Source organism: Patella vulgata, chromosome 2 (genome assembly GCF_932274485.2).
Source record: "Patella vulgata chromosome 2, xgPatVulg1.2, whole genome shotgun sequence".
Lineage (NCBI taxonomy): Eukaryota > Metazoa > Mollusca > Gastropoda > Patellidae > Patella > Patella vulgata.
In genome coordinates this window covers 27,756,268-27,772,179 of record NC_065880.2, presented here as the reverse complement: position 1 = coordinate 27,772,179, position 15,912 = coordinate 27,756,268, and the positions used below count along the sequence as shown (strand labels likewise).

Sequence of the window (15,912 nt, the reverse complement as noted above, 5' to 3'; positions counted from 1 at the left end):
GTGTTCCAAAGTCTCAGCAAATCAAATTGCTTATCGCTCTGCTTAATCTGAGCAGAAAATGCTCATTATCGATCTTAGTCAAGGTATTACTGTAATGAAACTATACACCAAGTTTCATCACTCTCACTTAATTAGAACTAAAGTTATAGTGTCCCAAAGCATCAACCAATCAAATTGTTTATCTCTGCTTACCCTAAGCGGAACGGACAGACAAACAGACAGACGGACGAACCCATTTTAATAGTTCCCTGCTTTCTTCGAAAGGCGGGGGACAATAAGCATGAACATTTACTCAATTCGAAGATCAACCAATCAAATTGTTTATCTCTGCTTACCATAAGCGGAACGGACAGACAGACAAACAGACAGACGGACGAACCCATTTCAATAGTTCCCTGCTTTCTTCGAAAGGCGGGGGACAATCAAAGTAGGAGAGTTATTGTTTTCCAAAGTCTCGACCAATCAAATTGCGTATCGCTCTGCTTACCCTGAGCAGAAAATGCTCAATTATCAAACTTAGTCAAGGTATTACTGTAATGAAACTATACACCAAGTTTCATCAATCTCACTTAATTAGAACTAAAGTTATCGTGTCCCAAAGCATCAACCAATCAAATTGCTTATCTCTGCTTACCCTAAGCGGAAAATGCTCATTTTCGAACTCCATCAAGGCATTGACCTAATCAACACATACACCAAGTTTGAACATTCTAGCTCAATTAGGAAGAGAGTTATCGTGCCCCAAAGTATCAACCAATCAAATTGCTTATCTCTGCTTACCCTAAGCGGAAAATGCTCATCTTCGAACTCCACCAAGGCATTGACCTAATAAACACATACACCAAGTTTGAACATTCTAGCTCAATTAAAAGTTATCGTGTCCCAAAGCATCAACCAATCAAATTGCTTATCTCTGCTTACCCTCAGCGGAAAATGCTCATCTTCGAACTCCATCAAGGCATTGACCTAATCAACACATACACCAAGTTTGAACATTCTAGCCCAATTAGGAAGAGAGTTATCGTGTCCCAAAGCATCAACCAATCAAATTGCTTATCTCTGCTTACCCTAAGCGGAAAATGCTCATCTTCGAACTCCATCAAGGCATTGACCTAATAAACACATACACCAAGTTTGAACATTCTAGCTCAATTAGGAAGAGAGTTATTGTGTCCCAAAAAGTGTGACGGACAGACAGACGGACGGACGGACGGACGGACGGACAGACAGACGGACAAACCCATTTTAATAGTCCCCTGCTTTCTTCGAAAGGCGGGGGACAATTAATTGAAATATTCTAAAATAGTACAATTTGTTGACCAGAATAAAGATTGGGACATATCATTCAGTTACAACAAGAGTGGTATTGAGCCTTTAATACAAGCTAGAATAATTTATTCAGTTTTTAAACTCATTGTTGAATGTGTATATTAACTAACAGGTTTGGCTCCGATATTTGCAATATTCATGAATACGGCCATTGCTTATATCTCCCTAAACAAAGCTATTTTGTTCCCCAACCAATTTAAGAAGTAGAGTTTTCAACCCATGTATTTGAGAAATACAAATGTTTGTAGATTCAGTAAGGTTGTAGATGACCCTAATGTAGCATCACCCAAAGACTATTGCTACTTTAATTGAATAATAAATAACAACAAAACATATTTATAAACAAAAACAACAGATTTATTTATTTACATGTTTAATTTACAAAATGTATATAATAATTTTACATAAATATTTTATATTACATACAAAAGTAATTATCTCCCTTTACCCCAAGACATAAAAACAAACAAAAAACTGAAAACTGACTTACAGAAATAATGAAACCCCAAAAAATTAAACCCAAGACCATGATCAATAAAGTGCACTAGTGGTTGGTTATGGAGTTGAGTATGGCAAGACTTCCCAACCAACAGTAAACAGTAAATTTTGCTAATCCACAGGGTAAATTACTCAAAATTAAAATTAATTATCTAAATTGACTGAATTTGAGAAAAAATATCTGAAATAACAATATGTGCTATTATTATTGTTATTTAAATTAAAATATTTAAAGTGTAAACTCTAACAGTATGAAACAGGTAGGAAACTCCTGGTGAGGGGGGTTTAGTTAACATTTTTACTTGAAATATTTAGTAACCAACAGGTTTGGATTTTCATCTCCAATTTTGGTCGGATATTTTTAAGAAATCCAACTTTCACGATTTGCTGTTTGCAAGGGATTAAACAACCCTGAAATGATGATCAGAAACTTTGTAACTGATAAACTGACACTATCAACCTTTCATTTCCTAACCCGATAGATCATCCCAACCTGGGTGGAAATAATGCACCTGTCAGAGACAATGTCAGACACAAATTCAGGCACAAATCTGCTGGTGTCTGTCACCTTGTTCAACACAGATTTGCCTTTTATCCGATGGAAATGTTCGGTACAACAATAATCATTATTTCACAGAAAGACTGCTAGTAGATCACAGCCATTTTCCATCCATTTATAACTGGTTGCCATGGTGACTGGTAAATAAACCTCTAAAAATGTAAAGTCACAAAAAGGTTATACATCTGTACCCTAACAAACAAATCCTGTCAAAAACTCGTAAATATCAAATTTCATCCTTAAATTATTATTCTATAGACTAGCATTATTGTGAGCATTAATCTATTATGCAAGTCTTAATGAAATCTATATACAACACTATATCAATTTAAAATGAACACATACCTAATTTATCACAGAAAACAGAAGCCATAATAATAAAGTAAGTAAAAAAAAAAACTGAAAAGAATGATCAAAATTTATTATAATTTAATGGACAAAAACAACAAAACTTAAACAATTAATTAAAGTAAGAGATATTATCCAATAAAACACAGAAAACCTTTTTGATTTAGGTTTTATAAAAAGAAGACACAAAATCTTTTTAAATCTTTATAAAAGATTGAAATTTCACATGTCCAACAATCTCCCAGTGTGCAATAATCAATGTAAAATAAACTTATTAATTATTCATGATAAACACAGACTTAACCACTGCATGTATTCCTTACCCAAATAACATGAGCTCCTAAATAATAATTATACATTTAATACATCTGCTGTTTCAGTCATACATTTCGCTTGATTTAATTTGATGAAAGTCTACACTTGTCCCATATTGATTGCTAAGTCATTTCACCTCAAATAAAATATACACTAATATTCTATCAATTATTTCAGAGGGGGGGGGGGATTCTCTGCACTTTTTATTTTCGAAACAGCATAACGAATTTCAGTCACCATGTTTGAAATTTAAATGCTTTTTGAAGACATCTATAAAATAGTATAAAAAGATATTTCTAATTGCACAACCAGTTATACCTATATCCTTCTATTTGATCAGCAACCCATTAATACATGATTTTAGTTTGATTTTACACAACATGTACACATAAATCAACCTTAATGTCATACTAGAGTTATTGCCCTTATATCAAGCCTGATATTCATTCATTGCAAGGAGAGAGACATTTATTATTCTTATTGGACAGATTAATCTATTTGACTATTTTGTACAATAAACAGAACCATTTATTCAGTTATGATGACTGGTCACATTTAAAAATTACATAAAAAGACGCTGATCATGGCTTATTCATGCTAAAATTTTTAATGTACTCATTGATAATTAAACAAACTAAATCCAAAATATCAGAGATATATAATCCCCTGATTTAGGTTAATTGGCTTACAAAGAGGCCTATCAAAAGATTGCAGCAAAAATCAATGATGGCAATGGCTTGTGTTGACTATATTAAACCATATTATGTTGAAATGTTATTGAACTAATATTCATATTAATTAAATATTCAACTGTTACAATATTGTAGATTGCCAGGATGATAATCAGAGTCTTAAATCACTACTGTTAAAATCATGTTTCAAAATTTCTATTCAATGTTGGCATTTATTGCAACTTATTATTGCATAATTTAACATATAAAATAAGACACTATTTACGGATAACAATTACTACACTTTATTACACTGCAAGGTTTCAACAAGATTTCACAAGTCATTATCAAGCATATAAATACAAATAACATCATAGTGTAATAAACTATAGTAATTGTTATGAAGCATGTAAACACAAATAGTGTCTAATTTGATGTCCAATTACTAAATGCCATTCAAATAATAGATTCAAGAAATTAAATAATTGATGTACAAAATATACCAAATCCAAGGCAATGATGTAATTCTATGAAAATAATTCTTGGCGGATCCTGAAAAAAGCAAGCGGATAATCTATTTCATAATTTGGTTGATCCAGAAAAAGCGTTTAAAGGGTTTAGACTTTTTAATCACACAGATGTTTTTGACTCGTTCGGATTTTAGACAGGTTAATTAAATAGATTTTCTTTTACGTTTTGACTTGAAAGGGGTTTGGACATGTTAATTAAACAGAGGTTTTGTTTTCAACCAGTTACATGTAATTAGACAGAGGTTTTTGACTTGATTGGTGTTCAACCCTGTTAACTTGAGAATGTTAATGATCAGCTGTTTAATTGATGATATGACAGAATCATAGACTTAGTTGTCATGTGGATAAACAGCCTTCAACCATGGTCGACATAAATACACAGCACCATCGAAACCTTCAAAATAATCATCTGTAAATGGATGAATTACCTGAATAATAAAATAGAAAAAAAACTAATGAAATCCTCAAAGAGAAATATTATATCAACCTGTCTACAAACAACCATTTTAGTTGGACCAGACAAAATGTCAGGCACTACTGAACTACATGTAGTACCTGTCATTTTCAACTTTGTGCTCGACATGTATTAATACAATCAATAAAATACTAAAACAAGAAGAATCTGTGCCAGTCTGTATCAGAGTTGTGTCTAACAAAGCCAGACATTTCCATCTTTGCATATCAATTCCACACACAATATGCTAAAAATATGAAATCAATCAATCAAGGAGAATTGAATGAACAAACAGGGATTGGCATGTTAACGGCGATTAGTGCCAAAACTTATTTTAGGGCAAACTGAACAGAAGCAGACATCCCAATACTATACAAAATGTCAACCATTGTAATAAACAAGCCAACAGTCCGACGAAATCAATAAACTAATAGATGACACTAATTGCACATTAATCCTTTTCAAAAGTATTGAGCAATCAAACTGATTATCTATACTTGGTCTTAGCATAAAATGTTCACGATCAAAATACCTGGTAGTGAAACTATACACTAAGCTACATCACTCTCCATCAATTAGAATCAAACTTATCTTATCCCAAAGCATCGACCAATGAAATTACTTAGCTCTAATTAGCTTTAGAGAGACATGTTTATCACTGAACTCAGTCAAGCCATTCACTTACTGATGTAATAAAACTATACACCAAGTTTCATCACTTTCACTTAATTAGAACTAAAGTTATCTGTCCCAAAGCATCAACCAATCAAATTACTTATCTCTGCTTACCCTAAGCAGAAAATCCTCTTCTTGAAACTCCATCAAAGCATTCGTCTAATGAAAGCCTACATCAAGTTTGAACATTGTACCTCAATTATAAGGAGATTTATTGTGTTCCAAAATCTTGACTTACCAAATAGCTTATCGCTCTGCTTACCCTGAGCTAAATTAGAAGGTCCCAGACAGACAGACGGACAGAACCATTTTAATAGTTCCTTGCTTTCTTTGTAAGGTGGGGGACAAAAATTTTATAAGTTGTATTAGTTCCAGTTTAATTCTGCTTATGTAACACTTATAATTAAAATTATGTTAGTTTAAGTTTTCTACGGTTATGTGGTTCGGAGAGAGAGAGAGAAATGGGGTTTAACGTCCACTCGACACAAACTTGGTCATTTCGGGACTAACATATGGTTTAATTTTATTTACATAATTCGCTTGCGCGTAGGGGTCTTTAGCAGTGGGAGGAAACCGGAGGACCCGGAGAAAACCCACGAGGCCGGACAGGTGAACCTACTCCTTGTCATGTACAACCGGGGATTCGAAACCACGCCAGTCGACTCAATGACAGACTTTATGATATGAAACATAAAGATTGATAGATTTGTATCAGAGCAGCCTTGTATATATGTTGTAATCCATGTGGCGTCATACTAACCTTTGTATTCATAATAACTTCTATATTTTCTTGTGGAACATATGTTATCTGTGGTTCAACACGATCTCTCGTATCAACTAATATTGAATAGTTCGGCATTGTCCTCCAATGCTTAACAAAAATACACAAAAAATACTCAAAATTAATATATGTCTTTGGTGGGAAGCATGGGGGTCATGATGAAACCTATCGGTATTCAGAGTTCCGCAACTTTCCGTACCAGAATTATCCCTCATTTGCAGAAAACCTTACAGGTGATACCTAGCAACAATTATACACTAAACATTTATTAATCTACTGACGTCAATCAATCAATTAGACAGGTCAGGTGTGGTAAGATGTCAATTTAATATTGTTGGTTAATCAATTTACAAACAGCATTAAACCTAAAGCTCATTGTTCTGATGTATTACCAATCTAAATTTATGTGCATTGTAACTTCTGATAAATACTTTATCAATCCATCAATTAATTTTCATGGCATCTACTTTCAATGTATGGAATTAGTCCAAGTGCCATAAACCAAACAGTAAAAGCAGCCTCTGCGTACAATAAGAATAATTACCTCTTTGCCTTTTGGATGCATTTGTTTGAGCCAGTTGTCAGGAGCCTATAATAATAAAACACAGGTAGGTCAATGCTTAGATTTAGAGCAATTAGGAGAGTCTATGAAAAGAAATGGGGTTTAATGGCCTACTTCTTTGCACCGAAAGGGCTAATGATGATGGGCATACACCATACAGTGTGCTATGAGGGAAATTTTGCCCCAACAGCAGCCCTATTGCCTACTTATGGATTGTTTTACATCCACTCCAATGTGTACACACTTTTTCATCCCATACCAAAGACTAGAAACCGTCAATTTCCAGGTCCTCCACCTTGCACCACTGACAAGGGGGAGGCCACACTGTAAAATCCTGATAAACTTACTCCACCAACACCAGGTTAGAGAGCCTGTGTTTTACTCACTGAGTCACTGTGGTTCCCTAGGAGACTCGAAGGTTATTTTGAATATGATAAAATCATCATTAATTACTTTAAAACCCAAAAATATAATTTGTGATCTTTTTGGAGGGTTAAAAAGAGACTTATTATTTATGTCTTAAAAACACCAATTGAAATGAAATGGGGCTTAAAATGTCCTACTTTTCTGCCCCAAATGGGCTAATGAAGACTGGCATGATATGGCATGTGCCATGCAGTGTGCTATGAGGGAAACTGCTTGGATAGCAGCACTATAGTCTACTCTTATTTCAAATTCCAACTGTCAATGGTGGTTTTACATGCCCACCAACATCCAATGTGTACACAGGACCTCAGCTTTTCATTCCATCCCAATGTCTAGACATTGTTCCAAACAGTTAATAGAATGAATGAACCAGCAGCTGCCAGGCAGGATACGCCCACATTTTCGAGAGATGGATAGAGAACAAGCTAAAAAGAAAGCGATTTTTTGTACAATCAGGGACCATAATTCAGGAAGTTACGGTTCGATATGCGCGAATATCGAAAGGAACCGAGATCTTTAGGTTATAAACTTACATTTCAAGTTTCAACAAAATCGGATAAAAATTGTGACCTCTTTCGGGTCCACAACCTTGATATACATGTACCATATTATTACGCTATTTGAGAACGAACGGCGGCCATTTTGTCTGTCAATTTTGGGCCGATTTTCACGAAATTCGAACTCAGCCATTCTTAGGGTGTAACGGTGATATAATATTACGTTTTTTTAAATCGGATAACAATTATCACCTCTATAGGGTCCACAAGCTAAAAACGCGATTTTTCATACAATCAGAGGCCATAATTCAGGAAGTTACAGTCCGATATGCGAGAAAATCGAAAGGAACCAAGATCTTTGGGTTTTAAACATACATTTCAAGTTTCAACAAAATCGGATTAAAATTGTGACCTCTATAGGGTCCACAACCTTGATATACCATATTTTTACACTATTTGAGAACGAACGGCGGCCATTTTGTCTGTCAGTTTTGGGTCGATTTTCGAACTCAGCCGTCCTTAGGGTGTAACGGTGATATAATAATACGTTTTTTTAAATCGGATAAAAATTATGACCTCTATAGGGTCCACAAGCCGTCCTTAGGGTGTAACGGTGATATAATAATACATTTTTTTAAATCGGATAAAAATTATGACCTTTATAGGGTCCACAAGCTAAAAAACGCGATTTTTCATACAATCAGGGGCCATAATTCAGGAAGTTATGGTCCGATATGCGCGAATATCGAAAGGAACCGAGATCTTTGGGTTATAAACTTACATTTCAAGTTTCAACAAAATTGGATAAAAATTGAGCCCTATATTGGGCCCACAACCTTGATATACCATATTTTTACGCTATTTGAGAACGGACGGCGGCCATTTTGTCAGTCAATTCTGGGCCGATTTTCACGAAATTCAAACTCAGCCATCCTTGGGGTGTAACAGTGATATAATATTACGTTTTTTTAAATCGGATAAAAATTGTGACCTCTATAGGGTCCACAAGCTAAAAATGCGATTTTTCGTACAATCAGGGGCCATAATTCAGGAATATCGAAAGGAATCGAGATCTTTGGGTTATCAACTTACATTTCAAGTTTCAACAAAATCGGAAAAAAATTGTGACCTCTATAGTGTCCACAAGCTAAAAACGTGATTTTTCGTACAAACAGGGGTCATAATCCATGAAGTTTCAATCCGATACATGCCAATATCGAAAGCAGCCGAGATCTTTTGAAGATACACCTATATTTCAAGTTTCGTCAAAATCGGATAAGAATTGTGACCTGTAGAGTGTCCACAAACAAATTGTGGACGGACGGACGTCCAGACGGACAGGGGCGACGACAATATACGTCCACATGAAAATGTGGGCGTATAAAAAGTCACACTATACATAAAATTGTCTGACTAGCCCTAACTGCTGGAACCGCGGTGGCTAAGTGAGTAAGACGACTCACTAACCTGGAGCTCCCGTGTTCGAGAAAGTTTGTCGTGATTTTCCATCGTGGTTCCCTCTTGTCAGTGGTGCAGGACAGAGCGCCTGGCAAGGGACAATGTAAAGTCGTTCCAATGGAATGAAAAACCGAGGCCCCGTGCACACATTGGTGTGCACATAAAAGATCACTTGGCAGTTGGAATTCGACATAAGATTAGTCTGTAGCACCACTGTCAGGGCAAAATTTCCTTCATAGCACACTGTATGGCGTATGCCCGATTTATTAGCCAAGTCAGAGCAGAACAGTAGGACGTTAAACCCCATTTCATTTCATTTAAAAATCGTCAATAGTTGAATTGTCTTTAATAAAGATTTTAATTAGAGGAGTGAGTTTTTCCATTAAGGATCTCAGTTCGGGTTGGGGTAATAACAATGTTTATTTATTAATCAAGCCCGAAAGATAATCAACTTAGAAGCTAATTTAGAACTAATATCATTAACAATATTCTAATAAACATTCCACGTTTATAATCCCTATCTTCTTCTAATCAGTACATCAAAGATAATTAGCAGAGGGGGTATTAATTAATTCATTACAGTAATTAAATTATATTAATTATGAAAGCAAATAACTATTTAATTAAGTAAATGAAATGATTAATGAATGACAATATGTCTTCGGTCTAATTAAAACTATTTCTTTATTTGTTTTGTTATTATCATTTAGGGAACCGCAGTGGCTCAGTGAGTGTGACAAAGGCCCGATAACCTGAAAGGTCCTGTGTTCGATCCCGGTGTTGGCCGAGAAGTTCATCAGAATTTACGTATATTTCAAGTTTTGTCAAAATCGGATAAAATTGTGACATGTAGTGTGTCGACAAACAAATTGTGGATGGACGTAGGGACGGACAAGAGCGACGACAATATACGTCCAAATGAAAATGTGGGCGTATAACAAGTACGAACAGGACACAATGATAAAATTTAAAGATACATTATAAGAGATTAGATAAAGAGGTGGCAGTTTTCACTATAGTAGCTAAACAATAGATAATGTAAAGGGAATTTGATGAAAATTTCAGTCAAATTGATCCACTCTGAACCGAGATTTTAGTGATTGAATTTTCGGCCTAGCCTCAATCATCATTACTAAAGTCAGTACCATAAAAAAGATAGTCTCGATTATCCATTTCATGATTAAATCATGAATGGAAGTTGAACAGCAAATCGGAACCTAATCCAATAAACATCGCAAGCTAGCGATGACATCGAGAGTTGATTATGGCCTGGATAAGTTAATTAATGTATAATTAATGATTTAGATAACATTTCAGGCCTAAAGAAAGACCTGCAATAGGCAGATTTAGCTCTTGCATAATGTATGTTTAAGGATATTCCAGCCTATGAAACGAAAAACATTTTGAAAAACATCTGATTATAATCCGATTGGTATGTCACAGATCTGTGCATATTAATTCTAATTTCCAGCCTTGTCCTATTAAAAAAAATATAAATTGTTGATCTACCTTAGCTTCTATATCCCAACCTATAATTACTCCTCGATAACCCCAGATTTTATGTCGTATAACTTGACCCACTCGAAATTTTACATTCAATGATCTTGGACTTCTTGGAATAGGAGAACCTGTAAAAAAATAATAAGAAGAATTCTTAATGAATTGATTAAGCTTACTTGTATTGTACCATACAATATTTTTAGCAGGAGGGTTTGGGCGGTTGAGTGGTCAATGCATATACTTTAGATCAAGTGAATCAGTTTCGATTAGAACTAATCACATGCTTGTACATGACAAGTAGTAGTGCCGCAAACCTATTCGGGAGAGAGAGAGAGAGAGAGAGAGAGAGAGAGATGGGGTTTAACTTCCACTCGACACAAACTAGGTCATTTCGGGACTAACATATGATTTAATTTTATTTCAATAATTTGCTTGCGTGTAGGGGTCTTTAGCAGTGGGAGGAAACCAGAGGACCCGGAGAAAACCCGCGAGGTTGGACAGGCGAAAACTTATTTGAAAGGGTTTCCCCCTCTCTCTCATTAACAGCCCAATGAAGGAATTAAATTGCCAAAACAACTTATTACACTATGGGTGGCAAAAAATACTAGATATATCAAAAATGCCATCCTTTCAAGACAGGAGGAGGGACATACAATTCAATATCAATTATCAACACTTACTTGAAAAATATCCCTTTGGATCTTTATATTTCATAACTTCATATGCCGGAGATTCTCCATTTGGGTCACTTTTACCTGTATAATCAGGACGCTGATCAGATTTTGCATGAATTTTATCTAAAACTTTTAAACACCATTTTTGCCAGGACTGCCAGGATAGATATCTATTTTTAAAACCAACAACATTACTTAATAAACTGAAACAGAAGGAAAAAAGAATATTATTAACCCCATAATCTGTATTATACGTACATGTACATTTGTATGTAGTATTAGATTCATTACAATTTATCAATTATCAGCTTGTATGTTCTTAACGTTGTATTATTATTATGTATATAGATAGAGACAGATAAATGGGTTTTATTTTAATGTCCACTCGACACAAACTAGGTCATTTCGGGACTAACACATGGTTAAATTTTATGTCAATAATTCGCTTGTGCATAGGCATCTTTAGTAGTGGGAGGACCTGGACAAAACCTATGAAGTTGGACAGGGGGACACTACTTGCAGGGAATCAAAATCACGCCACTTGACTCAATTACAGACCATACTTGCAGGGAATCAAAACCATGCCACTTGACTCAATTACTGACCTTACGATTAAAAGCATATAATTAAACCATTTGGCCATCCCACTCTACTTATTATGGAAAAGTCGGTAAGGCATTGGCTTGTTAATCAGGAGGTCCCAGGTTCAGTCTGGTTTATTCCCATGATTTTTTTCATTGTGATTTCGACTGGTCAGTGGGGAGGGATGCATGCATGGCCTGGCAAAGAACAGTGCCTGTTTATGATTATACCAAGATGCACATTATGGTACCGAAAGTCATTTTGACAATACTGATTATTGTATCAAGGTCAGAATTGACCCACATTACATGTGCAAATTATAGCACAATGAGGGGAGAATTTCCCCAAACCAGCTCATTGTAAAACATAATTTTTCATTGGAGTTTAATTCTCTTGGGAGTTTGAACAGAATTTTGGAATTTTAGAGTTTTGGAATAAGACTATACTTGAGTTTCGTACCTACGAAAAGCGAAATCTCTTTGTGTCTCAGATGTGGCCATGTAACGAGATACAAAATACTGAAGAGGTAAGGCTAGAAGTAAAAGACTCAGTTGAAGAACGGCTTGACGATCTGGCATATCTGAAAAATTATACATATAGGTTATACATTGAAAGATGTAAAGATATAATGATAAGAGTAATAATCGGCTATAGGTCTATAGCAGAATCTTTCAATCTTCCTTATTGTTTATACATGTAGTTACAAAATAGGCTGTAGGAAATGGGGTTGATGACAAAAAAAAAAAAAGAGTTCCAATAAAATAAATTGAAACAATCCAATGGAGTAAATCAATTCTTGTCAACTATAAAATTATGGGTACCATGTGAAAAGGGGGATTCAATTAGATGTGTAGCCTATGCAAATTCAAAGGAAGTTCTTGTGCAAGGAATTGATCCATCTGCTCCGAACAGGGCTAATGAAAACAGCCATATGTCATACATTGTGCTATGAGGGAAATTTTGCCCGGACAGCGGCACTACAGCCTACTCTAATATCAAATTCCAGCTGTCAAGGGATCTTTTACGTGCACGCCAATGTGTATACGGGACCTCGTTTTTTTGTCCCATCCGAACGACTAGACAGCTGTCCTTGTCAGGCCCTCTGCCCTGCATCAGTGACAAGGGAGAACCACGCCGGAAAATCTGGATGAACTTTTTCGGCCAATGCAGGGATCAAACACCCGATCTACAGGCTAGCTAGCCAGCGTCTTACCCACCGTGATCCCCACCAGTATGAAAACAAGTGGTGAATATTAAATAAACTTGTTCACAACGGCCTACTCTTATATCAAATTCCAACTGTCAAGGCATTTTTTACGTGCACGCCAATGTGTATACAGGACCTCGGTTTTTTGTCCCATCCGAACGACTAGACAGCTGTCCTTGTCAGGCCCTTTTTCCTGCATCAGTGACAAGAGAGATCCACGCTGGTAAATTTGGATGAACTTTCTTGGCCAATGCAGTGATCGAACACCCAACCTCCAGGAACTTTCTTGGCCAATGCAGCGATCGAACACCCGACCTCCAGGCTAGCTTGAGCTAGCCAGCGTCTTACCCACTTTCATGACATACCGTACAGATATGGTACTCATTTTGTAGTCCAAATCTTGTGGAGAAAACAATCATTCTAAACTTACTATATATAATATTATTGCAATGAATTCCTGTGAAGATCAAAATTATTGGTGCACCAGATCAAAACGTTAACACTTTTTCTGGTTGGCTGACTATATTTATGTCACGGATAATTTTTAGTATCCGCCTTCCACTGTCGAATATAAAGAGCTTGTCAGCTAATTTTTAAATGGTATGCAGCGACATCATAACTTATTCAAAATAAACAAATATCAGCGTATGATATCGTAGCAAATAACTGATGAACCATTGTATTTTCTTCACATTAATCTCAAATTAACTTTACACAACAAATCGTAAATTGCCACGAATTGCTACACGATTAAACCCAACAACAGCATGTCGTAAATTTATTTTGGTTTCTTATTTGTTTTCGGAGATCTTTCAAAATTTATTTTCTCAATAAAAAATCTTCCATTTATTTCTATTTGCTATAGTATGCTCAAATAAACGTTAAGATTGTACTTAATTTAAAATATATTTACGACAATATTAAATTGGCTTATCTGGACTGTTTGTATCTTTAATTTAGATTTAGAAGAGTTCTTGTCGCCTCGATCCCAATCTGTTTTACAGACCTAATGCGAATATTCACTGCGGATCAGTGTGCCTCGATCCATCTCGATCAGGAATTCAGGTAGTTCAGCTCTGAACGTAGGTCTCATTCCACTCGACCTCTACGTTCAGGGACTGTCCTATTGAATCCTTGTCGAAAATCTAATCGCTTCCCAGTCAATTTTACTGGGCAACTTTTTACTGCTAACCGGTCGCGTGTCAGTCCCTGTGAACGCCTGAACAATATAAATGAACATCTTAGGGATAAAATAAGACCTTGCTTACCTGGCTAGAGTCAGTATGAGCGACACAACACGCTGTTAAATAATACGTCTCCGTCTTCTAACCGACTTGGCGGACATCATTGAAAGGGTAACGCACAAATTTAAGAACTCGGCCATATAAGATGAAACGAAATTTAGGTCAGCCTGGGAGAAAAAAAATGAAATCTTTGAAAAGTTGAGAATCTTCAGTGATTTATTGCTTTGCCTAGCTAAATTACAATAATTTACAATCAAATTCTTTCAAAAATCCCAATTTTTTCGCACCAGGCTTCCTAAATTTCGTTTCATCTTATATGGCCGATTTCTTAAATTTGTGCGTTACCCTTTCAATGATGTCCGCCCAGTAAAATTGACTGGGAAGCCATTAGATTTTCGACAAGGATTCAATAGGACAGTCCCTGAACGTAGAGGTCGAGTGGAATGAGACCTACGTTCAGAGCTGAACTAGAATTCAGGCTACTAAACATTCTCATCAGATCAGCAGTTGCGGTTATCAAAATGACCGCAAAAGTTGTTTTGATATCAAATAGATCTATATATATTATTATAAGATTTAAAAAAAATAAAATCCAATTTTTATACGCTCACATTTTCATGTGGGCGTATATTGTCGTCCGTCGACAATTTGATTGTGGACACTCTACGGGTTAATTCTTATCCGATTTAGACGAAACTTCAAATATCTCCAATCTCGGTTCCTTTCGATATTGACATTTATGGGATCATAACTTCATGGATTATGGCCCCCGATTGTATTTTAAGAAAAATCACGTTTTTAGCTTGTGGACACTCTAGAGGTTACAATTTCCATCTGATTTTGATGAAACTTGAAATGCATGTTTATAACCCAAAGATCTTGGTTCCTTTCGATATTTGCGCATATCGGATTGTAACTTCCTGAATTATGATCCTTAATTGTACGAATAATCACGTTTTTAGATTGTGGTCCCTCTAGAGGTCACACTTTTTTCTGATTTAAAAAAAAAAACGTTTGAATATATCACCGTTACACCCTAATGATAGTCGAGTTAGAATTTCGTGAAAATCGGACCAAAACTGCTGGACAAAATGGCCACCCCTGGAACGCAAATAGTGTAAAAGTATGCAATGCCACGGTTATGGACTCTCTAGAAGTCACAATTTTTATCCGATATTGATGAAACTTAAAATATAATTTTATAACTTCCTGTTTTTAGCTTGTTCTCTATCCATCTCTTGCAAAATGTGGGCATATCTTGCCTTGCAACCGCTGGTTATTTTGTTTTTCGCTTGCAGCTTCCGTATCCACTTTAAAATTAGTAATTTATATTTCAATCTTGCCTGGCAACCGCTGGTTATTTATAAAAGACGGTTAGCCGATCCGACGAATTTTCCGAAAGCAAAAGGAATTTACCTGAACCGATGGGGGCTTATAATAATAATAATGGAAGTTGCAACACGCAAGTTGGCTACAAATAAGAAATTACACATTATGATACATTACAATATCTGATTTGAAATCTTACAACAACATTAATTTACATACAGAAAATCTAAATGTTGATGTATTGTAATCATCAATATCACCTAGCTAGGTTAT

General features: G+C 35.6%; 1 protein-coding gene across 3 annotated transcripts; it reads right to left on the bottom strand.

Annotated features, from left to right (window-relative positions):
* Positions 1-1,664: 1,664 nt before the first annotated feature.
* On the bottom strand, positions 1,665-14,422 carry LOC126810722 (uncharacterized). 3 transcript variants are annotated; one of them, XM_050535930.2, is made up of 7 exons: positions 14,335-14,422; positions 12,319-12,439; positions 11,284-11,480; positions 10,613-10,731; positions 6,705-6,749; positions 6,140-6,250; positions 1,665-4,678 (listed from the first exon to the last, which is right to left on the bottom strand). In XM_050535930.2, exons 2-7 carry the CDS (start codon positions 12,435-12,437, stop codon positions 4,580-4,582), a joined length of 690 nt encoding a protein of 229 aa, XP_050391887.1. In that variant the 5' UTR covers positions 12,438-12,439; positions 14,335-14,422; the 3' UTR covers positions 1,665-4,579. The 3 variants fall into 3 exon arrangements, with proteins under 3 accessions (XP_050391887.1, XP_050391888.1, XP_050391886.1); XM_050535931.2 differs by lacking the exon at positions 14,335-14,422 and adding an exon at positions 14,073-14,226; XM_050535929.2 differs by lacking the exon at positions 14,335-14,422 and adding an exon at positions 13,497-13,829.
* Positions 14,423-15,912: the final 1,490 nt, after the last annotated feature.